Source organism: Diabrotica virgifera, chromosome 10 (genome assembly GCF_917563875.1).
Source record: "Diabrotica virgifera virgifera chromosome 10, PGI_DIABVI_V3a".
Classification (NCBI taxonomy): Eukaryota; Metazoa; Arthropoda; class Insecta; order Coleoptera; family Chrysomelidae; genus Diabrotica; species Diabrotica virgifera.
The window spans coordinates 32,731,392-32,758,136 of record NC_065452.1 but is presented as its reverse complement, the minus strand read 5'-3'; the positions used below and the strand labels follow the sequence as shown (position 1 = coordinate 32,758,136).

The 26,745-nt window shown below is 33.3% G+C and overlaps 1 protein-coding gene across 1 annotated transcript in view; it reads left to right on the top strand.

The window, feature by feature from the left end:
• The window catches only part of LOC126893201 (glycine receptor subunit alpha-2), a 191,542-nt gene that overhangs the window by 60,789 nt on the left and 104,008 nt on the right, over window positions 1-26,745 (top strand). Inside the window, exons 2-3 of the mRNA XM_050663167.1 lie at window positions 14,440-14,629; window positions 17,232-17,458. Of these exons, the coding sequence (XP_050519124.1) occupies window positions 14,440-14,629; window positions 17,232-17,458 (417 nt within the window). The remainder of the gene's footprint in view (window positions 1-14,439; window positions 14,630-17,231; window positions 17,459-26,745) is intronic.

The following is a 26,745-nucleotide window of genomic DNA, read 5'->3' as shown; positions in this document are numbered from 1 at the left end:
AATTAGTCTGATTAATCTGATTTTTACGTCCTTTCCATTGTTCATTTCTTCCTTTTTTATTTCCTCTTATGTGCTTCTTCATCTCCTTTCGGTAAGATCGTGACTGATATATACAGGGTAAGTTCTGAGTGCGACATTGATCGATAATTCCATTATGATATATAATATCTAAAAGAGTTATTTAGAAAAAATATAGGCCATGATATTCTCCAGGCTAGGATAATATTCCGAATTCTACAGGGTAATGGATAAGAAATAAAACATTTCGAAACCATTACCAACTAATGGCTTGTAGAGATTATCTGAAAGTCTGCCGAGAACTGCAGAAAACAAAACTCTGGAGAAAAGTTCACGGGGTCACGATACTCAGGCTGGAGATATGACTTATAAACCAAAAAATTTTCTATCAGCTTCACTACTATACCTAGTCCATAAAGTATTTGAAACTATGGCTCGGGAGAGTTGACTTGACTGTGAACAAAAAGATTCTTCCAAAATAAGCACACAGACCAGGAAAATCTTTTGATAGATTCAAAACCGAGCTGCAGCTAGGTTTTAAACCTTATATAGTAGATCAAGGATGGACAATAACTACCCGAGAGGGTTGAATATTAAATTAGAGAGGACACTCTCGTTTAAACAAAGTTCTTGTGAGATGAGAATAAAGTAAGCAAGAGGAATAATATCATCCCTAAGTTGACAGGTTCAAGCTGGGGAGCGTAGCCACAAATATTGAGAAAATCAATAGGTATTATATTTATTTGTTTTACAATAAGTGAGTATGCTGCTCGAGTATGTGAGGCCTCACTAAATACCAATTATTATACTAACGTTGCTCTCAATCAGATCATTATAATGTTTACTAGCTGTGTAACATCAGACACCACAGCACTCCCAACGACACGTAGTTTGCTTTTGTTTGGAGGATAGATCCTCACATTACGGACAGTAACTAGCAACTGAATTGAATGGCATTTTTGTGTCAATGTACCATGACCATGAAGTATGTATGTGTATACAGTGGAACTTGGTTATAACGTCATTGAAGGGTCCAGTAAAAAAATGACGCTATATCAGAGTGACGTTATAAAACAGGTAGAAAAAAATGAAATTTTAACCAGACAAAAAGAATGCTAGAAACAGCAGAGATGAAAACACTGCGAAAAATCGATGGTAAGACACTGTGAGATAGAGCTAGAAGTACAGATATACGACGGGATGCAAGGTGTATAACATTAATAACTGGGTAAGAAACAGAAGAATAGAATGGAATGACCACATAAGCTGAATGACAACAAATAGGATAGTCAGGACAGCGAGAGACAGTTTCCAATAGGAAGACGGTCAGTGGGAAGACCACGAAAATGTTGGAACAACTTACTAGAGGCACATTGAAAAAACAGACAGAGCATGTCTATACACAAAGAAGAAGAAGAAGAATTTTTAAACTTAAATTATCCCACTTTTAAACTCGGTGGTAAGACAGGCATTGTGCCAGGCACATGTGCCTGGCTTATCACCGCACAATTAAGAATCTGAACTAACCAAAGCTGTGTGTCGGAACATCTCTGGTAGTGAAAGAACTCATGACTATATAAGACATGCAATTATGCTCCAAAAGAATGGTTTTTGTACGTATGTGTGTGTCTGTACCTATGTGTATGTATCTGTGTGTGTGGAGGGAAAGATGGTATTAGACAAAGAATCTTTTTGCATCACAACTTTGCCATACTGATGACAGATAAAAATATTTTAAAAACAATATTGAGTTACTCAATATTAGTTTCAAATTTGAATTTAAAAATTAGTAGTATTTCTAAAGGCATGTATTCATTACGTTGGTTTTCCATGCTTCGTGTAACTGCTCCACATAGTGGACACGTTGGTGCTCCTGGGGCGGCGCTCACCCTCGGCTATCCAATCGGTGGCGGTTTATATGTAGAGGAGCGCATTTCGTGTCCACTGAAGCAGTTATACGGAGCACGGAGCACAACCGGTAATGGGGTACCCCGTCAAAATAGCCCCGTCGAAAAAGCTCCGACAAAATAGCCCCGACATTATATCTTATATCCCGCACACAAAATAGCTCCGACAAAATAGCCGCGGAATATTAGCTCGCCCACAAAATAGCCCCGACAAAAATTCATCATGAAATAATCCCTTAAAAATACATTTTTTCTGAAATTATAATTATCCTCTATTCAGATGTTTATCTTAACCACATTAAATAAAAATAGTCTTTTCAGAGAACTCGAACCCTGTCTTCTGTTTCTATTAAATGTGTTCTGCTTTTCGATTAAATTCAATGTTCAAGCCAGCTCCCGCCAGCCATCTTCCACTTGGAATTTAAGCGAAATTCAATGGGTGCGTTCGGACGACCACAGCGGCTGGACAGCTGAGGCAGCGGTAGCGTTTAGACGACACCGCTGGAAGCCCGCCGCTGAGACATTTACTCTAAGCATTCCCTATCAGCGCTGGATACAACTACTCAGCCGATTTCTGCTGACAGTAAGCCGCTGTGGTCGTCCGAACGCAACCAATGTTTATTTGTAATATAAACGTTTTTGTCTGTTTTCTGACAGCAGTAAAATGTATTTTGAATTAAATAAATTACATTTATTCTTCTTTTTTTTGTTAAATAATGAACTAAGAAAAGTTTTTGATCACCTTGTATAAATAATTATGTAAATGTTAATATTACTAAATAGAGAATTAAATATCATTTCAAATGAGCTAGCACACGACCCCTATTCTCAATTAAAAAAATCTTCAATTACGTCATCACGCCCAGATGAATGACGTCACTAGTATGACATATATACCAAAATACCGTTATTTAAAAATAAAAATCGACCTATTTCAGGATTTTTCCTTAACGTCGCGGGTTTACGAAATAACGAATTTATTCCTTTCATTTGCACCATTATGTAAATGTAAAGACTGAAATAGTTTCGTACACACTTATGACAACAGGTAAAAGGGGGGAGAAGTGTACTTTTGAAGTGTGTAAAATTAATAATTCTTAGCTGAGCGCTTTCGGCTTATAAAGCCATCTTCGGAGCTATGGTCAAAAAGGTCAAAATACCACTATGAAGAGAGATGGGTTCCATTTATGATATGAAATACTTCTGTTTCTTATGTAGTTTTTTATTGGTTGGAAAAAACCTTGTCTGTCTGTTTAAAAAATTGTTCAATTTGCTGTTGGTTATTTTGGTATCCAGAAAAGTTAAACATCAAGAACGAGCACAAAGGACTTTCACACGAAAATTACATTATATATAAAACGAATATTTAATCATGGTAAGGTCAAAAAGACCTTACCATTTGAATACTGCGGTGTCAGATAGCAGAATGGTCGCCTCGCATGGAGGCCTCCATGCGAGGCGACTTCTCAAACAGAAGTATTTCATATCATAAATGGAACCCATCTCTCTTCATAGTGGTATTTTGACCTTTTTGACCATAGCTCCGAAGATGGCTTTATAAGCCGAAAGCGCTCAGCTAAGAATTATTAATTTTACATACTTCAAAAGTACACTTCTCCCCCCTTTTACCATTATGTAAGTTTTGAATTGCCGATATAGTCTGGGCTGATTATCGGAGAATAGGCCATTTTTGGGAAAAGTTATTTACCAGCAATTTTATTGCTGGAATCAAAGCTTATGATTATATATATTAATAATATAGGTATGCAAAGTCCGCAGATAGTGTGCTACTTTTTTTATTAACAAAATGGCGCCTACAAAACGTGTTTTTTTTTCAATTTTTGCTCCATAACTCCGAACATTTTAACTTTACACCAAAAGCACCCTAATAAAAATTCACCGAAATTAAATTCTGCATAAAGAAATGTTTTTGCCGATCTGCTCCGACGAAAATTTTTCTCGGAAAATGCGGGTCTTCCCAACAAAATCTTTAAATTTCAAATAAAGTTTTAGATAAGTAATTATCTACCAATAATTAAATAACTCGGTGACATAAAAGCTTTCTTGGTTTAGATTATAGTTCCAGAAGCCGGTGAAAATTAAACGAATATTTTAGCAACCATTCAATTGTAATTAATAATTTACGGTCGCAATAATGACCAAAATAATTCTGATACACTGATCAAACTTTGAAATCTTATAAAGATGAGATGCCTAATTAATATTTTGTCGACAAAATATAAATTTTTAATTTCTTTGGATAATCTTTAAATGTTAAAAAAATAGTTATAAACAAATTAACGTTTCTTAGAAAGTTTTTATTATATTCTAATTTCACAAAATAGGTAGAATGCGTATTTCAAAGATCTTGAAAATGAATGCTTCAAAACTTTTTGCAACCATTTGCAAAAAAGTTATGAAACAGCAAAATAAACATAAGATTACTACGTTGTTTATAATTTTTTTTAATTATTTCAAAGCTTAAAAGTGAGTTTAAAGTACAAGCTAATTACTTACAAAAAATATCGATTATTAGTATAATGATTATATTTTAATTAAAAATTATAAATATTTTTTTTGTAATTTACACGCGCGAAAGTAGACTAATACAGTACCGTAGCTAAATTGTCACTAGAAGCGACGACCGCCGCGTGACGTACAGTAGTATTTGTATGCTGCGTGTCCATCGCTTCCAGTGAACATTTAAGCTCCGGCTCTGTATCAAGCCTACTTTCGCGCTAAAAATTACAAAAAAAAAACATTTTTAATCTTTGATTAAAATATAACCATTGAACTAATGTTTGATATTTTTTGAGAATAATTAGTTTGTACCATAAACTCACTTTTAAGATTTGAAACAATTAAAACAAGTTATAAACAACGGAGTAATCGTATGTTAATTTTCCTGTTTCATAACTTTTTTGCAAATGATTGGAAAAACATTTTAAAGCAATCATTTTCAAGACCTTTGAAATACGCATTTTAAGTATTTTTAAAATTATAATATAATAAAGAATTTCTGAGGAATGTTAGTTTGTTTATAACTATTTTTTTAAACATTTAAAGATTATGCAAAAAAAATTAAAAATTAATATTTTGTCGACAAAATATTAAATAGGCATCACATCTTTATAATCTTTCTAAGTTTGATCAATGTTTCATGATTATTTTGGTTGTTACTGCGACTATAAGTTGTTAATTAACAATTGAATTGTTGCTAAAATATTTTTTTAGTTTTCACCGGCTTTTGCAGTTATAATCTATACCAAGAAAGCTTTTATTTCACCAAGTTATTTAATTATTGATAAATAATTACTTGCCCAATAAATTTATTTAAAAATTCGAGATTTTGTTGGTAAAACCCAAATTTTTCGAGGAAAATTTTGGTCGGAGCAAATCGGAAAAAACATGCCTCTATGTAGGATTAAATTGGGGTGAATTTTTGTTTGAGTGTTTTTGGCGTAAAGTTAAAATCTTCGGAGTTATAGACCAATAATTGAAAAAGACACGATTTGGGGGCGTCATTTTATTAATAAAAAAAGTAGCACACTATCTGCGGACTTTGCATACCTATATTATTATTATATAGGATCATAATATTCGATTCCAGCAATAAAATTGCTGGTAAATAACCTTTCTGTGTACTTTACTAATTAGACCAGCGTATTATAAATTTTTTTTTTCAAAATTTAAAGATTATGCAAAAAAACGAAAAATTTATATTTTGTCGATAAAATATTAAATAAGCATCTCATCTTTATAATCTTTATAAGTTTTTTTTTTTTTTTTTTATTTAGAAAATTGCATCAACCACTAAGGGTCATTAGCATGGTACAATAATTACATAAACGGCTAAAATGTTACATTAAATTTTGTGAACGAGTCTTGCATTTCTTAAAAAGTTTATAGTTCTGTCGTTATTTGACCCGTTTAGGCACTCTTTGGATGTAGTCGGTAATCCAACTTGATGTCGCTCTAGGGTGTATAAAGGGCAGTCCACTAGCACATGGTTCACTGTAGTTACACTATCACAACTGTAGCAAATGGGAACTTGTTCGCCACTTAAAAGGTAGTCGTGTGTTAACTTCGTGTGGCCTATACGCAACCTAGAGATGCATACTTGGTCTCGTCGCTTTTGTGGGAGATTGTATACAGCTACCTCTTCTTTAATGTTCTTCATATATGTCTCTGAATTGCTCCAGTGAAGTTGCCAATTCTCACTTATTTTGTTTTTAAAATGTTGCTTCAGGTCGCTATGAACGCATTTAGTGACTAATGTTGATTGTGGATTTTCTGTTGCCTCCCTTGCTAACTGATCAGCTTTTTCATTTCCAGTTATACCACAGTGTGACGGAACCCAAAGAAATTTAACAAATCGATCGTTTTCTTGACACCTCATTAGTTCTGACTTTATAAGCAATAAGATGGGATGTTTTGCGTATAACTGTTTCATAGAGCTGAGGGCACTTAAAGAGTCGGTTATTATCAAAGAATTATTTATGTTTTTATTGTTTACAAATGTTATTGCTTGCAAAATAGCAAGAAGTTCTGCTGAAAATACGGTTGATCTAAGGGACAGTGAGAAGGAGAAGTCTTGGTGTAAAGTTGTAAAAGAAGCCCCTACCCCATTGTCAGATTTAGACGCATCTGTAAAAATGTGGAAGTACTTAGCAGAGTTTAATTTCTCTGCTGCTTTCTTTTTAATTATACTATGTGGTGTGTCATATTTGTCGTGGATAGTAAGACTTGTATCACAAATAGGTAGCTGTATTCTCCAAGGAGGTTGATGTTTAAGGTTAGTTACATTGTATGTCTCAGGAAAATGTATGTTTAAGCTATTTTGTAATCTCTGTATCCGGATATAAAACGGCGGACTTAATCTTTGTGAGGTGTTAAATGTCGATGTGAATCTGTCGGCAAACGTGTTTTTAAATGTCGGTATATGTGGATTAGCCGATAATTTAGCTGCATATACAAGGCTGAGGAAGTTTCTTCTTAGTTGGAGGGAAGGTTCACCTGATTCACAGTATAAACTTTCAATCGGGCTAGTATGATGAGCTCCCAGCGCTATTCTTATCGCTGTATTATGTACAGGATCTAGTAATTTAAGTATTGGTGCTTTGGCTGAATTGTAAGCAACTGCGCCATAATCTAGTTTAGAACGAATAAGCGTTCTGTAGACAGTTATGAGTGTTTGGAAATCGGCTCCCCAATGTTTGTGAGATATGCTTTTTAATAAACTAAGGCCATTTTGAGTTGTTTGTCGAAGATGAAAGATATGATCTTTCCAGGTTAACCTATGATCTAATTTCATTCCTAAAAAGGTAGTTGATTCAACATAAGCAATAGGTAACGAGTTTAAGGTGAGCTTAGGTGGTAATATGATGTTTTTTGGGTTCTTGCTAAAGAAAATTGCTTTTGTTTTGTTTGGACAAAACTGTAGACCACAACTCTCTGACCAATTTTCTAGTTGATTGATAGAGGCTTGTATATATCTGGTAAGTGTTAAAACATTTTTCCCTCTAGAAAATATGACAAGATCATCAGCATATAAGCGTGCTTTTACTAATGAACTAAAGGATTTAGAGATATCATTAATCGCAATAAGGAACAGTATTACGCTTAGTGTAGAACCTTGTGGGATACCGTTAGTTTGCGTTGTTGGCTCTGAAAAAACATTATCTACACGAACTCTAAACTGACGAAATTTTAGAAAATTTTTTATAAATTTGAGGATGTTACCTTTGATTGACCATCTGGATAAGTTTTTTTAATATGTCAGATCTCCAAATTGTATCATACGCATGAGTTATGTCAAAGAAAACTGCTAAACACTCTTGATTGCATCCAAATGCTTCATGAATCTCGGATTCTATATCAACTAGATTATCTAAAGTAGACCTTGATTTCCTAAAACCACTTTGAATAGGGGTAAGAAGTTGTTTATCTTCTAGATACCACAGTAGTCTGTTGCTTACCATTTTTTCCAGAATTTTACATATAGAACATGTCAGCGAGATCGGTCGATAGGACTCAGGGTCTGATTTACTTTTCCCATGCTTAATGACTGGAATAATAATTGACTGGTACCAACTATCTGGAAATACATTTTTTGTCCAGATAAAATTGTAAATTTTTAGTAAGTATTGTTTACCTTCTTCTGGTAATGATTTTAAAAATGTAACTGGAATGTTATCAGGTCCAGGACTGGTATCTTTTGTACAGTTTAATGAATATAGTAACTCATCCATTGAGAGTATGGCATTAAGAGGAGAATCTGTATGATCCTCTAAATCTATGTAAGTGTTCTCTAAATTTTGTTTGTGTATTATGGACTTAGTAGAGATACTGTCATTACTGGAGTGTCTTAGATATGTATCAGCTAGTAGAGCGGTTATTTGTTCTTTCGTCGAGCAAGTAAGATTGTTATATTCTAAATAATGGATTGTATTGAAGGATTTTTTACCATTCATTTTATTAATCATTTTCCAAACTTCGGAAATAGGAGTAGATGAATTTAAGGACGAGACATATGTTTTCCATGCTTCTCGCCTACTTTTCTTCAATATATATCTACAGTAGGCTCTCTTTTGCTTATATTCGAGTTGGTTTTGAAGTGTAGGAAATTTTTTAAATTTGTAAAAAGAACTTTTTGACTCTCTGATTGCTACTTTACATTCTTGATTCCACCAAGGGACTGGAGGGTGTTTTTTTGGAAATTTTATAAAACCTACGGATAATTCTGCAGCTGTTGTTGTAAGCTGAATAAAACTGGAAACTATATGATTAATATTTGCATGGTCATCGCTGGGAGGAGTTAGCTCAGATACGGATCGAGATATTAAAGAAGAATATAAAGACCAGTCGGCATGCTTTAGATTCCATTTATTAGACGGGATAGAAGAGGGAGTTACATTATTATTTGTTATTAATATTGGGAAGTGATCGCTTCCATGTAGATAAGGTGTTACTTGCCAAGACAGTCCAGGTTGTAAAACAGGGTCACATAGAGTTAAATCAATCGCTGAACCGCCACCTGTAGAGACATTAAATCTTGTAATACTACCGTCATTAAGTAAGTTGACATTAAGGTTAGTTATAATTTGTTCAATTTTACGCCCTAGACTATCTGATTTACTTGAGCCCCACAGGACATGATGTGCATTGAAGTCGCCTAAAATAATTCGTGGTTGAGGAATTTGATTAAAAAGGTCTGATAATTCGCGAGCTGAAGGATCAGTACCGGGAGGAATGTATATATTGCAGATGTTTATTTTTTGAGGTCCTTTCAGAGATATTGCTATAGCCTCTAATTGTGTATTTAAATCTATTATTTCAGTATTATATTGGTTATGTACATAAATAGCTGTCCCTCCACTAGCCTGGTTTGCATTAAGTCTATTTTTAATATATGGTGTATAGTTTTTTAGTTTATAAAATTTCTGCTGTTTAAAGTGTGTTTCTTGTAGACAAATGATGGACGGTGTGAATTTTGACATTAGTAATTTGAATTCTTCTAGACGGGTGTAAAACCCGTTCAGATTCCATTGAATTATGGAGTTGAATGTTTTTAATTAGTGGGTGTGTCGCTAAAATCTGTAGAAGAATAGTCATCCTGTAGTTTGCTAAGCTTATTCCTCAGTCTTGTACATCGAGATTTCAAGTATCTATGTGATAGCACTGGATAAAGCTTTTTTAAGAGATCTATTAACCCTTCGATATCTTCCGTGTATATTTTAGCAATACTAAGTGGATCTGGAGATCCGTGAGCGTTTTCAAATAAATCTATTAGCTCTTCTTGACTTAAACAGCTACTGTTCGACTTATCTTGGAAAAAATTCACTGTACAGGTCGTAAGATCTTCAGCTACGTTATGATGGGTTTGGAGATCTGTTTTTGTTCTTTTGTGTTTTGTAATGGGTTCTTTAAAAGGACTTCCACCCTCTGTTTCAGGAGAAGTTAGATCAGAAGCATTTCTTTTAGGTGTTTGCCCTTCTGTTTGAGTTGCTGTTATAGTTTCATTTGTTTTAACCGGTTCCGTCACCATTGTTTGGGAGTTATCGAAAGATGTAGAGTTTTTTGGTGCGGGTGAAGTGATTGTTGCAGTGGAGGTTTGTGGTGCGAGTGCAGTGAGTGTTTCAGTAGAGTTTTGTGGTGCGGGTGAAGTGATTGTTTCAGTAGAGTTTTGTTGTGCGGTTGAAGTGGTTGTTTCAGTAGGTTGTGAATTACTGATATGTTTAGTAAGTACGGGAGAATTTGCTGTTGGTTGAGTTTTATTTTGTTGTGAACTAATAGATTGATCACATTGTGATTGGGAAATGTTTGTTGTATTGTCATCGGTGGATTGATTATTAGAATTTGGGCATCGAGATGCTAAATGATTAGTTTGTTTACAAATAAAGCACGTTTGTTTTTCTAGTGAGAAATATATTCGGTGGTTCGATTGATCGTGGTTAATTAATATTGAATCGGGAAGATTTTCAAGATTTTTAGGGGCTATATAAGTAAAACGTCGAAAACTAATGATATGCCTAAAACTAGGATTTGATGTTCCGATCCGTAGAAAATCTACTGGTGTTATTTGATAGATTCCTATCTTCTTGAGTTCATTTTCTATGACGTTATGTGGTATGGAAGGAGGTACATTAGAAATTATTAGTTTTTCATTTGGAGTAATTAGCTTTCTAGCTTGAATGCGATGTTGATTTACTATTATTATCCCATTGTCTGTTTTCAAAAATGTTTCAACAATATTTTCTGAAGTGAAGTAGATGCATATACGATCATTAACAATTCGGGATATTGCAAGTATATTTTTGGGGTCAACTGAGTTGGCTACAGCATTCAGGTAATCCTCGATTTTTGAATTTGGAACTGAATTTAAGACAACCGCTTGTTTTTTGGAAGGGAATAATATACTGGTAGGTTCATTTAAAACTGTTGAATATAACTTTGGTGAAGTAGTATCATTTTTGGGAATTTCTTGTTGAGGAAAAACATTTGATGATGAAGCTTCGTTCATATTGATCTACGGAACCTGAGTACGGTCCTTACACCAACACGCAATCATTGGTAATAAGTCGATTTAATTAAATAAATTAAATAACTTACAGTAAATGTCCAAGTATCGGTAATTTTTGTCGATAATTTACACTTTTCACTTTTAGTACTCAACGTTTATAAACAAACCGCAAAAACTAGTTGTGATTAAACTAATTAGGTGTTGCTTCGTTGAACGCTCGAAGACGAATCATCTTTATAAGTTTGATCAATGTATTATGATTATTTTGGTTATTATTTCGATCGTAAATTGTTAATTAACAATTGAATTGTTGCTAAAATATTCGTTTAATTTTCACCGGCTTCTGGAATTACAATCTATACAAAGAAAGCTTTGATGTCACTAAGTTATTTAATTATTTATTAATAATTAATTGGACGGCGTTATACAGAAAGCTACCAACCCTCAATAGTGGCCAACTGAGATAATCAAGTTTAAAGTTTTTATTGATTTAAAAAATCTGTAGGATATGTTGCTACTACTTTGTAACTTTTTTTTGACTGTGGATAAATATTTTGGTATTTTCTACATGTTCAAATATTTTAATTGTAAATTAAAAAGAGAAATGGCAAATTTTTGTGGATTGGTAGGTTTCTGCATTTTGCAAAGTGGGAAATTAATACCAACAATATTAAATAAAAACAACAGTAAAGTTAGAAAAATTATTTTTATTTACAGGAAGTTAAGGATATGAATATTTAACGTATTAATTTAATAAATTTTAATATTAATCTACTTCATCCACTTCAAAATCTAGATCTTCAACATTGACATTGTAACCCTCAACATCTTCAGTTACATTGGCACCCTGCAAATTTTGATAAAAAGTCAATGCATCAGCAGGAATAAGGTGCATCATTTCCTTTAACTTTTGTAATTTCGCCTGAGCGATAGGCTTCCCGTTAGGCCACAGTGGTATTAAATCGCTAAAGATTTCTTCGTTAGGAGTTCTACCTCGAGAAGATTTTTTGATAGAAATTTTTTGATACGGTTGTGAAAAATCGTGTTGTTGTATCATTAGCCTAAATGGGGCACTTTTCTATTTTGATTGACCTAATCTTCAACCAATTATTTTTTTCTTTATGTTCGGTCGCTTTGCGATTAGCAATTTTTTTCTCAATGTTTATTACGCCTAAAAAATCTTCGACGTGCATTTGGGTTACTACCAATGGTCTCTGCTTTCCACAAGAACGCATAACCTCGATATAGTCATTTGGGGTAGGTATATAATATTTGCTATCGTTTACGAGCCGACTCAATATCACTGAAGTCAGTGTCGTTGGGCAAAAAACTATGACCAGAACAGAGATATTTTACGGTAATGCTTTCTAGGTTTGTGCGTGTCCCATGCAAAATTGATTTAAGCATAAGTATTAACTTAATATTTCGATTTCGCCCACCGCAAGAATCACACCAAAGCGTAAAATGTTTGACTTCTGGAGTTAATTTAGTTGTAACATGTTTTATAAGGCAAGAGCCTATTTTTTGGGCGCCCCTTCCAGCTGAACCTTCTACCCAAACGTAGCAGTATCCTCTATTTTCTTTAGCACTGTGTATTCCTGCATTATACACCCACAACTGACGCTTATAAAATACGATGCCTGTAGATATTCTGGGAAACGGTAGGGTTTTTCCAAGTCAAAACTTAAACACTATTGATCTGTTTGTTCAGTCACTATCTTGAAATCGTCTCTTCTCATTTTCTGTGCCTCCTCTGCAACTTGCAAATGCTTCGTATGTTCCTGCTTTAACTCTTCTTTTTTTCTTCATCCTTTTCATTATTTATTTTCATTTTAAAAGTATCGCAAACATTGCAGGTTTCTTTTTTTAATGGCTTTATTTTCAAATTAAATTTCGTGTAGAATATGTTCTTGTATGACATTAAGCTTACGGGATTGGTTTCTTCCTGCTTGTACATGTCATACATTTGTTGTAAAGTGATACCAGGTGGTAAATATTTCGCCTCTGTTTGTTCCCGACGGTAGTGTGAAATGTATTTAGGTATTTTATTAATATGACTAACAACTGCTTGAATTCGTTCATCTGCTAATTTGTTTTCGCCTCCCTGCTTTAAACCTCTTTGATTACTAATAGGAGCCCGACCATGAAATTTCTTTAAAGCAGTGTTTACTCGAAATGCAGTTACATAATTTAGAGTATTTATAAACATTTCTCTACACACCTTTGTGTCTTTTATTTTATAAATTCGAGATAATTTCCTTTTTTCAATATTTCTACCATAAGACCTTTTTCTTTAATCTCGGATACACTAGCAGCAATAAAATTAGTTTGACTTAATTTCGACTTTCAACAGAAACATTTTCTGCACATTTAGATGTACAGTTACAATGGAAATCCCCAATATTTGCATAAAGCTACCAACCCACTTGGATGCAAGTGGCGTTTTATTAAAATTCAACCAAGTGGGTTGGAAGGTTTCTGTAAATTAAAAGTATACTACCAAGTGGGTTGGTAGGTTTCTGCAAATTAGAATATCAGATAAATTTAATATGTGGCTTAGCATTTTTATAGTTTTATAGGTTATATATTAATCTAGAAGTGGTAGGTTTTTACAGAATGCAGAACTCGGATTTTGTTGTCCAAATATGCATCCAACCCAATATCTGATATATTGAGGGTTGGTAGCTTTCTGCATAACGCCGTCCAATTACCTAAAACCGAAAAAACCGCATTTTCCGAGGAAAATTTTCGTCAGAGCAAATCGGGAAAAACTTATTTGTATGCAGAATTTAATTGCGGTGAATTTTTATTTGAGCATTTTTGATGTAAAGTTAAAATCTTCGGAGTTATAGAGCAATAATTGAAAAAGATACGATTTGTCGGCGCCATTTTGTTTTAAAAAAAAGTAGCACACTATCTGCGGACTTTGCATACCTATATTATTAATATATAGGATCTTATAATTCGATTCAAGCAATAAAATTGCTGGTAAATAACTTTTCCATGAATTTTGCTAATTAGCCCAGAGTAATATGAATGAGTCAGATTAAATTAAATTATTAGAAGAATTTTTTACTAAGCAACTTTTGTATTTTGACAACGACGTCCGAAGTGGAGGTCGAAACATTAATAAAATAATTTTTTTAAGTTAAATTGTGGCTTATTTCCCAATTAGAATAGTAATTTAAAATAAATGGTACCTACTCCGTTAAAAGGTAAAACTTTTTATTGGGGGTGTTTTCGCCGGGGCTGTTTTAGCCGGGGCTGTTTTAGTCGGAGATTTCTTGACGGGGGCTATTTTGTGTGCGATCTATTTTGTCGGGAGTATTTTGTTTACGGGCTATTTTGTCGAAGCTATTTTGTATCCGGGCTATTTTGACGGGGCTTTTCTGGGGCTGTTTTGACCAGGCCATTTTGACGGGCCACGCCGGTAATGGATACGTGCCTTAATACAAATACAAAATGTAATAAATATTTTATCTTTGTTTTTAGTGGCGCAAATCACACAAGACACAGAATCAATGATTACATCGAAGAAACCAGCTTGTCACTTCGAGACATCCTGCCAATAAAACCTAAAAATTACGATAAAAACAGGGCTCCCAAACTACAAGGCCAGCCAACCATAGTGTATTTCCATGTTACGGTTCTTTCGTTAGATTCTATCAACGAGGAGTCAATGGTACGTTGAAATAATGTAGGAAAGTGTATGATTCTGTATTTTTCCGGGATTCACATACTGTGGCCATCCAAAATAATACGAGGTGCTGTTAAAAAGATAAATAAATAAAAATACTTACTAACTTACTTACTTAAGCCGTCCTCTTGTACCTTACGGTGTCGAGGTAAGTGGAGAAATCAGACGTCTCCATACCTTTCGGTCAGTAGCTAGTCTTTCTGCCTCTCTACCCAATATTTCTTTTTGCGCAAGCATTTCCAATATCCGCGTTCCACGTTCTTGCTGGCCTGTCTCTTCGTCGTTTGTTGTCGGATGCCGTTTTCCATACCCACTTTACAGTTCTACCTTCACTCATTCTCGCCATATGTCCGAACCACGATAACTGTTTCGTTTCAAGTCTGTCTTTGTCTATGGTCCTTCCAATACCGCACCTTTCACGTATGTCTTCATTTCTTATACGATCACGTCTGGTCACCCCGGATACAGCACGTAAATATCGCATTTCGCATGCTTGAATTTTACTACGGATGTTGTCGTTCACTGTCCACGTTTCACTACCGTAGAGTAGCACCGGCTCATATACAGTTTGAAATACTTTCATTTTTGTTTTCAGGCATACTTCTTTCTTCCCATTAAAACTTTTATTTATTGCATAGTATAATTTTGTTGCACTCATTACCCTGCTGTATATTTCTGGTTCTATATTTCCTTGTCCATTCATTGTTGATCCTAGATACTTGAAGTCCTCTACTTGTGTATTGGTCTCATTATTCAGCTTTACTAAATAAAAATATAATATAAAATAATAATTTCGTTGCAAAACTAAACCAAGAGACATCTTATATTTAAGTTTGTTTAGAGAGTACCATAAACACTATCTCTGAAGAAACTGAAACGAATCCGACTTCTAGTACTGAATTACAATAAAATGATATGGATACCGTGGCGACATCTGCATAAAACAACTGAAAGTTTTATTGTAATAAAACTAAAAATAATTTTGATAGTCATTTTTCGTTGCTTTTTTCGTTGCCGAGTGATCCGTCCATTCATCTAACTCTGACTATTGGGTCGTTTAACATTTGCTTCTTTTTACAAGTACCGATGAGTTAGCCCGATTCCTTAACCCCCAACTTGGAGGACCAGGGTTTGATTTCAGAGTTCCTTCTCTTAGAGAGGTTGCTTTCTCTACAGCTAAGGAGCCCTCTCTACCCCACTGCAGTCATATTTTTACAAGTACCGAGGAGTTAGCCCAATGCCTTAACCCCCAACTTGGAGGACCAGGGTTTGATTTCAGAGTTCCTCCTCTTAGAGAGGTTGCTTTCACCACAGCTAAGGAGCCCTCTCTACCCCCTCATATAGAAACAAAGCAGCTAAGATGGTTTGGCCACGTACAACGTATGGAAGACGACAGATTACCCAAGCAAGTGCTACGATGGGCACCAAAAGGACGGCGGAAAAGTGGAAGACCTAGGAAAAGCTGGATAGAAGGAATTCATAGAGAAATCAGAGAAAGAGGCTTGAAAGAAGACATGTTGTACAATTGTATCTCACTTCCTGCCTGTCCAGCGTGGCAAAATTACAACGAAAAATTAATCCCCTATGCTCAGTTAGAAGTAAAACTAATAGAAAATAATAATTTCGTTGTGAAACGAAACTAAGAATTGAACAAACGAACTGAAATACAGTTGAGTCCGGGAATGCGTCATCATTTAAAGCATACGAAATAAGTCGATGATGAGTAGGAAATTGACATTTACTAAACGCAACAGCAAGTCACTTACTGTCACTTGCTGTTGCGTTTAGTAAATTTCAATTTCCCACTTATCATCGACTTATTTCGTATGCTTTAAATGATGACGCACGGGTAAAGATTCCCGGACTCAACTGTATAAGACGTCTCTTGGTGTCATAAGACGCCAAAAAATCATAATTTAAAAATAAAAATCTACCTGTCTCTGCATTTTCCTCTAAAGTGGCATATTCTCGAAAATATGATTTTTTTCCATAATTTTGAACCTCTCTATAATTGTTTTATAAAAGAAATGATTATTTACACTAATTTAAAATATTAAACTTGTCGATTTTTGCATTTAAATAATCTAACAGTTGATTAATACTGTTACAACAGATACTCATCTTCTTCTTCTTGTTATGCAATCCACTAATGGATGTTCGCGATGACGTTTGACCATTTTTCTCTATTCCTTGCAGTATGTATTAGGTCTCCTATGTTTCTTAGTCCTGTATATTGTTTGACATTATGGAGCCATGACGTTTTCTTCCTGCCCAGTCCGCTTCGTCCTTCGATCTTTTCTTCAATTAAGGTTTGCAGAAACTGGTATCTTGCATTTCTAATTAGGTGCCCAGGTACATAGGCGTAACCAGGGGGGTTTTGAGGGTTATAACCCCCCCATTGAAATGGACTTTGAGCTCTATAAGCTTAACACCATATTCCTCAGAGACCTTCCAGTAGTTGTAACCCCCCTTTCCAGTAGTTGTAACCCCCCTTAGGATCATCCTGGTTACGCCTATGCCCAGGTATGCCGTTTTTCTATGTTTAATTGTGCATAGCAGCAGATACTCATAAACGATATATTTTCAGACGTACGTCACTGACATATTTCTAGCTCAAAGTTGGAGAGATCCCAGGCTGCGCCTACCTGAAAATATGAGCGAAGAATACAGGATCCTGGATGTTGAGTGGCTGCATAACATTTGGAGGCCAGATTGTTTTTTTAAGAATGCAAAAAGTGTCACTTTTCACGAAATGACGATACCCAATCACTACTTGTGGTTGTATCACGATAAAACATTGTTGTATATGTCCAAGTGAGTATGTATGAACTTATTAATACTTTTGGATTGTATATTTTTATTTAATTTTTTTTTTATTTTAAAAACACCTAAGCGGTGCCTTGGCTATTTACAACTTTATCCTGTTTTTAAACCAGGAGGAGTAAACTCAAAAGACACACACCAGATGGTGTCGGTCTTCGACGGTAATCCATAGATATTATATTATACTAATACTTTGCTAAATAGTTTTAAAAACAACTGATTTTTATTTAACACCTTGGCTACCGTGTGAAATGCCGGCATCTCACACAAAATATTACTGTAGTACCTACCGTGTGAGACGCCGGCTTCCATGGCATCTGTAGTAACAAATGGTACAAAATATTATTTGGTAAAAAAATTACAAGTTATTAGTTTAAATGGTCGGTAGCCAAGGTGTTAAATTCAGACTAAAAATCTAAAAAAATTAAAGGAATAACGCAGAAAATACAAAAAATCGCCAATATAACTTAATTAACCTATATATAAATATGAAATGCCAATATTTTCAAATTTTCATAAATATCAATAGTGTTAAAATTTCATAATTTAGTAGAGTAGACGTGCCTGCGAATGGACCAATTAGAAACAAGCATTATGGCGCGGTAAAATTGAATTACTACTCCTACTTTAAAAACTACATATACAGGGTGTTTCAAAAAGGTATGTCATAAATTAAATCACGCATTCCGGGGACAAAAATAAATTGATTGAATCCAACTTACCTTAGTACAAAAGTGTACACAAAAAAAGTTACAGCCCTTTGAAGTTACAAAATGAAAATCGATTTTTTTATATATCGAAATCTCTTACAGATTTTTCATTGAAAATGGAATGTGGCATTCTTATGGCAGCAACATCTTAAAAAAAATTAAAGTGAAATTTGTGCACCCCATAAAAATTTTATGGGGGTTTTGCTATGTTAAACCCCCCAAACTTTTGGGTACGTTCCAATTAAATTATTATTGTGGCACCATTAGTTAAACACAATGTTTTTAAAACTTTTTTGCCTCTTAGTACTTTTTCGATAAGCCAGTGTTTATCGAGATATTTTGAATATTTGTCGAATCCACCACATATTTGTATATGGTTAACTACCTATGATATAATATTATAATACCTGTTAATAATCTGAAAATTTATTTATAATTTACATTTTTAGGTATATTTTGAAGAAGAAGCCACATCTCGATAAAAGGTGACATCAAAAAAAGACTAAGAGGCAAAAAAGTTTTAAAAACACTGTGTTTACCTAATGGTACCACAATACTAGTTTAATTGGAACGTACACGAACATTTGGGGGTTTAAAGGAACAAAACCCCCATAGAATTTTTATGTAAACATTAAAAAAGAAGCCGCATCTCGATAAAAATTGGCTCATCGAAAAAATACTAGGAGGCAAAAAGTTTTAAAAACGTTGTGTTTAACTAATGGTACCACAATAATGAATTAATTGGAACGTACACAAAAGTTTAAGGGATTTAAGGGAGCAAATTTCACTTTAATTTTTTTTAAGATGTTCCTGCCATAAGAATGCCACATGTCCATTTTCAATGAAAAATCTCTAAGAGATTTCGATATATGAAAAAAAAAATCGATTTTCATTTTGTAACTTCAAAGGGCTGTAACTTTTTTTGTGTTCACTTTTGTACTAAGGTAAGTTGGATTCAATCAATTTATTTTTGTCCCCAGAATGCGTGATTTAATTTATGACAAACCTTTTTGAAACACCCTGCAAAATCACAAATTATAATACTAACGAGCAAATTTTCTCTATTAAAAACCTTAAAACTAATGTTTGTTGGGTTCTCCCCAATGGAATTTCCCAATTTTTTTTTAACTGGTTTAAACATAGGACGTAACATGCATAGGATTTTAGACATAAACTATTTACACTCAGAAGCTTTTACACTAACTCGAAAGGTTTGGTTCTCTTCAGTCTTCTAACTATTCCATGCTGATCCAGGAGTTAAATAGCCTCTACGTTTGCATGGTTATAAAGTCTGTTTTCAGGCTTCTTTGAAAATACTTTAATTACATCTGCGACCATTTCCATACCTAGATCGCTGTATATGTCGCTATTTCTTATGTAGGTACCAGGAATCATTTACAATGTTCCTAAGTACTTTATTCTTATAACCTTGAATCAGTTTTATGTTACTCGCACTGGAACATTCCCAGAGCTGTGTACTGTACTGGGCAACATCCCGAATAACTGCCAAACATACTTTTTTTCCTCTAGAGCTTTTTCTATTTGGTTAGTAATTCTGTGGACCTGGTCTAGTGTAGTTTGATTATTTCTAAACCCATATTGATTTAAGGAATAATACATTTTTGATCTATTATAGCTTTTAATATTTTTAACAAGAGTTTCTCAAAAGTTTTTGATATTTTATTTATTATTTAAATGTTTATTTTTATTACTTAAATATTTTAATTTGGAAATTTGGCATCATTGAATTTGATAAATTCATTATACGATAAAAACACATTCTGACAATATAATTTGAGACAAAGCAAACAAATTCCCTGTCCCAAATACCAAATACTCATGCTAAATCAGCAAAAAGAGATGATCAAGAAGTAGGCCAGAGTAATAAGGATTTTCTCGGGACACTCAAAGATCCAGGTAGGTGACTACTTTTTTAGTTATTGTAAACCTATAGGAAGAAAACCTACCTGTTTCCTGCCTATGGTTCGAGTCCGTTTTTTAATTATTAACAATTTAGTGCAAAAATCGCGATTTTTTCGATTTTTTGCACTCCATTCAAAAGCTAAATAGTTGACATAAAATTACAAAATTCAGTTTTTTAGAACATTGAAAATCCTTCAAAATGCCGATTTTTGAAAGTTAAAAAGTTAATTTGTTGCTACGCAAACTGCAAAATAAGTGAAAATCGTTATTTGTTAATAACTTTTACTAAAACTACCTTAGAACTTTAGTGTTTCACCTAAACTTGGGTATTGGCGTACTTAACAAACCTTAAAAATTTGAGACCGATCCATTAATTAGTTTAAGAGTTATTTTATTTATTATCCAAGAGACCTTTATTTTGCAATAAGATAAGACAGAAAATAATGAAGATAGGGCAATTCTGAGTATACCACATGAAAGTAGTAGAGTGATAGTATCAAAATGTATTAAAAAAAGATAAAAAAATAATTAATATAGTCAAACATCCTAATGTCAAATTTTTAAAATTTTGTAGTTTATAAACATTTAGAATAACTTTAAAAATGTTAAAAATGAATAACCATTTTCAATGTCGTTGCAACACGAAACTACAGCCGCGCGATATTCTAGTCCAATCAGAGAGTGCCGCAAGCACCTCTACCGGTTTCGAAACTTATTAGTCTCTCATCAGGAGGCACATATGCTGCTCTCCCTGATCCAACCAAAACAAATCATTTTTGATTTACTTTACTCTGTTTGGAGTACAAAGGGAACTATTCTCGTTGGAACTTTACCGCGCTGAGCAGATGGGACGTGAATTATATATTGTAAAATTCCCTCATCTTACTTAGTCTCGGCATCCGTATGGCTTGCAAATTGTAGAAGCCTCGGAGGTGTAACCAGAGAAGGTTCCCATTGTTTTCATTCTGGTGGGATGTAGAGTAGCATTATGTTGCTTTATATGCCATTAGACTGAAAACTTAGACTTTTGATAGCAGTTGCCGCTAGGGCATCTATGCCATTTCGTTCGTTGCTATCCGTGACTGCACGCCGGGGTTTGTTTTGGTTGGATCGGGGAGAGCAGCATATGTGCCTCCTGATGAGAGACTAATAAGTTTCGAAACCGGTAGAGGTGCTTGCGGCACTCTCTGATTGGACTAGAATATCGCGCGGCTGTCGTTTCGTGTTGCAACGACATTGAAAATGGTTATTCATTTTTGATTTACTTTACTCTGTTTGGAGTACAAAGGGAACTATTCTCGTTGGAACTTTACCGCGCTGAGCAGATGGGACGTGAATTATATATTGTAAAATTCCCTCATCTTCCTTAGTCTCGGCATCCGTATGGCTTGCAAATTGTAGAAGCCTCGGAGGTGTAACCAGAGAAGGTTCCCATTGTTTTCATTCTGGTGGGTTGTAGAGTAGCATTATGTTGCTTTATATGCCATTAGACTGAAAACTTAGACTTTTAAAAATGTTGTCCGTAGAAACAATATTTTTATATATTTGAAAAGATAGTATCTTAACACGAATTTTCAAATAAAAAAATTTAGCCTGGGTTCATTTGGGACAAAGTTAGCCATATGTTTTTTTATTCACAGCTAATTTGATTATAATTATTAAGGAATCTCATTAATGTCATTTTAAAGAATGAGATTTTTATTTTTTCTTAAAAAATTTGCACAAAGATTGTACCTTCACAGCACCCTCTACGATTTTTATCAAAAATGTAGTTCAAACGATTACTAGGGGGAACCTACAAATCCACCGAGTTAAAATACCGAAAAAGCAATTTCAAACAAATAGAATTTTCTGTATCTCCGGATCAACTCGATGGATTTTGATCTTTCTTTCTTTAATTTTTATGTAATTTCTACGTACATTACAAATGTGCAATTTTTTTATAAATTTATTAATTAATAAACAGTTTAATTTGTTTAAATAATTCTTGAAAGAATATTTTTTTACAAAAATCTATTTTTTTAATCATAGTATCATTAATGATCATAGAAAAAGTTAAAGTACACTTTAATAAATAAATGATTTTTATTAGATAATTATTTATTGAAGATAATTTATTTATTAAAGTATACCTTAACTTTTTCTATGATTAATAACGATAGTATGATTAAAATCATGGATTTTTGGGAAAAAATTATTTTTTTCAAAAATTACTTAAACAAATTAGACTGTTTATTAATCAATAAATGTCTAGACAAATTGCATATTTGTAATGTACAAAAAAATTACATACTAATTAAAAAAATAACGATCAATCAGTAGATCCCGAGATATAGAAAATGATAGTAGTTTTAAGTTGCCTTTTTTAGTTTTTGAACTCGTGCATTTGTCTGCTTCCAGCTCCCCCTTCACTTACCACGACTAGTCACTAATTGAACTACATTTTTAAAAATTCGTGTAAAATACCAGATTTTCTAATATGTAAAATGATTTTTTCTACGGACAATAATTTTAAAGTTATTCTAAATGTTTATATATACACTACAAAATTTCACAAATTTGGCATTAGAATTTTTGACTATATTAGATAATTTTTTTTCTACTTTCATTTGGCATACGCAGAATTGCCTATCTTCATTATTTTCTGTCTTTTGTTATGGCAAAGTAAAGGTCTCTGGGATAAACAATTGAATAACTCTTAAATTAATTAATGGATCGGTCTCAAATTTTGAGGGTTTGTTAAGTACCCCAATACCCAACTTTGGGTGAAATACTAAAGTTCTACGGTAGTTTTAGTAAAAGTTATTAACAAATAACGATTTTCACTTATTTTGCAGTTGGCGTAGCAACAAATTAACTTTTTAACTTTCATTTTGAAGATTTTTTAAAGTTATAAAAAATTAAATTTTGTAATTTTATGTCAACTATTTAGCTATTGAATGGGGTGCAAAAAATCTAAAAAAATTTTGCGCGGTTTTTGCACGAAATTGTTAATAATTAAAAAACGGACGCGAACTCTAGGCATAAAACAGGTAAGTTTTATTCCTATAGGTCTACAATAACTAAAAAAGTAGTCAGCTACCTGGATCTTTGAGTGTCCCGAACATGGTCTAGTTCTAGCTTATTACCCTGGAGTATCATGCTAAATCAGCAAAAAGAGATGATCAAGAAGAGGAAACAGAGATAAGTGAGTCCGCAAAGAAAAATAGACAGTTGGAGATTGTTGCAACCGTATTTGTACTGAGATATTCTTGCTATTACAAAAAATATGTGTGTTTGTTTGATATTTAGTCTGTTTAGTAAATAAATATATTAAAAAAAAAACAGTTTTTATACCCGACTTACAGCGATGAAGGTTGTGACTGTGGGAGAGAAAAATTCAATACCGAAATATGTCTACTATTTTAATGTCTTACATAATTTGAAATAATGTACCAAATAAAGTACCGTTTATATAATATTTATAATATCTAGTGGAGCAATCTTGATTGTGACATGTCTCACGGTCATAAAACGTATAGAGATCAAATGGATAATAACACTTTTTCTTTGATGTAAAAAACGTGGGGTATGAGACTAGCCAAAGGTTTTCGATAACATTGTAGTAATGAAATGTTGGGTAATTTAAATATACTCGGCTAAATATTTTAAAATAATATTATAAAACGAATAAGCTTATAAAATTCTCATCATAATTTGAGGAGGTTTCAAGCAAAATCGAATAAATCCACTTTTTACGAAAATTCCGTTAGTGGCCAATATCGGTTCGTTTTGTTAAATTACACCATGGCCCTGATTCTAAATCAAATTTCGACACTAAAGAAGTCGCTTTCAATATGGCGACGTCGAAATGCGACTGTGCGAGCCTTCTGGATTTTAGTTGAACTAACGAAATGACGTCACGAAATAGCGACTATCGAAATTAATAGCGACTCCAAAAAAGTGGTTGAAATTATAATTTCGATGTCGAAATTATTTGACACGGAGATGAATGAATGGCCAAAAGCGAGGTTAGGTTTAGTTTAGATGTGTTTTGTTTATTTCTTGCAAGGAAAACTAAAGCAAAAGGTATTAATATGGCTGGGTTTAATTGAAATTTGCTTGTTTTGAGGAATTAGATAGAACAGTATTAAATTAGAAATATAATAACTGAGAATGTCCACAACATAGATCATCAACTCAATGAAAGATGTAAGGTAATATTCTGGGAAAATTAGTAAAAAACAAGGAAAATTAATTACCAGCTATTTTATTTCTAGACATGCTGAAATCAAATCTTAAGATTTCCTATATTAGTAATATAGCTGTGCAAAGTCCACAGAAAGTGTGCTATTTTGTTTATAAACAAATTAGCGCTCCCAGATCTTTTTTTTTTAATTATTGCTCTATAACTCCGAAAATTTTAACTTTAAACCAAAACACTCGCATAAAAATTGACAGTAATTTAATTCTGCACATTGATAATTTATTCCAATTTCCTTCGACGGAAATTTTCCTCGGAAAGTTCGGGTTTTCCAAACAAAATCTTTAATTTTCAACTAAAATTTGAGAGAAGTAATTATTTATCAATAATTAAAAAATTTGGTGACAGTGACATAAATCTTTTTTGTTATGAGTGTCTTGAAGATATGAAAATTTGTATGTACAAAGAGGACCGGAATTAAAAGGTATCTAATGGTTCAAAGATTAAAATCCTGTTGTTTATAACTCTGTCGCAAATGCCGGTCAAATTTGACCGGTTATACCTGGAATCACTCCTCGCAATTCAATTTTTTTTCTTCGAAAAGGGCACAGAAGCCGTGCCCTTTCAACAGCGTTAACTTAATTTAATTTAATCTAATATTTTCTGAGGGGTTCTATTTGTTTATAAGCCAAAAAAATGTTTCTTTATAACATTCCTGAGACCGCTCAAATGGTCCAATTTCAATCCTGTAAGGTACGTTGAATAGGTATAGTGCTTTTTTATACGAAAATCATAGTTATTCTGGTGTATCATAATCTTTCTGGTTATTATTTCGACCGAAATTTTTTAATTAACATTTTAATTATTGCTAAACTATTGGTTAGATTGTCGCCGGTCTTCTACTGATATACAGAAAGGGGCTAAATTATGGAATAAATTCATTTTCTCTAAAATGGACGATTTTAGAGAAAAATCCCGAAACAGGCCGATTTTTATTTTTAGATTAAAATTTTTTTGGCATATATTTCAAGCTAGTGACGTCATCCATCCGAGCGTGATGACGTAATCGATTATTTTTTAAATAGGAATAGGAATAGGGATTTGTGTCGTAGCTCATTTACAAAGGCGTTCAATCCTCTATTCAGTATAGGGCTTTTCATTCACAGTCATTTATTTCGAGTTTCTGTCATATTTCGTATAATCCGTAAATATTAATATTATACACAGATTATTCAACATATGACAGGAGCTCGAAACAAATGACAATCGATGAAAAGCTATATTATAAACATTAATATCATTATTTATATAGGGAGGCCAAAAAAATTTTTGAGTTAAATTAATTGACGCAAGAAGAACAATGCATGTAATTTATTTAACTCAAAATACATTCTATTGCTGTCAGAAAATAGAAAAAAATGTTTATTTTGCAAATAAACATTGCTTTTAGCTTAAATTAAATGTTCAAACTGCCAATAGGTAGGAGGGAGGCTGTTTGTGATTTAATTTAAGCGAAAAGAAATGTTTATTTGTGAAATAAACCTTTTTTTCTATTTTCTGACAGCAGTACAATGTATTTTGAGTTAAATAAATTACATATATTCTTCTTTTTGCGCCAATTAATTTAATTCAAAAATTATTTTTTGGCAACCCTGTATAAATACCTAATGATATTAATGTTTATATTACTGAATAGAGAATTGAACGCCCTTTCAAATGACCTACCACACGACCCCTATTCCCATTAACAAAATTATCGATTACGTCATCACGCTCAGATGGATGACGTCACTAGTATGAAATATATGCCAAAAAATTGTAATTTAAAAATAAAAATCGACCTCTATCGGGGGATTTTGCTCCAAAATCGTCCGTTTTAAAGAAATGAATTTATTCCATAATTTAGCCCATCTGTATAATCTACTATAATAAATCTTTCATGTCATCAATTATTTAATTATTGATAAATAATTAGGTACTTCCCTAAAATTTTAATTGAAAATTGCAGATTTTTGGGAAACCTCGGATTTTCTGAGTAAAAATTTGTTGAAGGAAATCGGAAAAAAAATAACTTTGTGCAGAACTAAATTACGGTGAATTTTTATTTGAGTGTTTTTGGCTCAAAGGAAAAATCTTAGGAGTTACAGAGCATGCACTAATTGAAAAAAAAAAGAAGATTTAGGAGTGCTAATTTGTTTATAAATAAAATAACACACTTTCTGCGGACCTGTCATACCCCATATTACTAATATATGCAATCTTAAGATTCGATTTTAGCAATAAAATAGCTGGTAAATAATTTTTCCCAAAAATGGCATTTTTTCGATAATTTTCCCAGACTATCAACAAATTCCAATAAACCGGAGCGCCAACCCAAATTCTGAGTAGTGTCAACATGATAAGGTTAATATCCCCAGTTGTAACTAATATCGAAATGAATAAGAATCGCTATACTCTGCGGC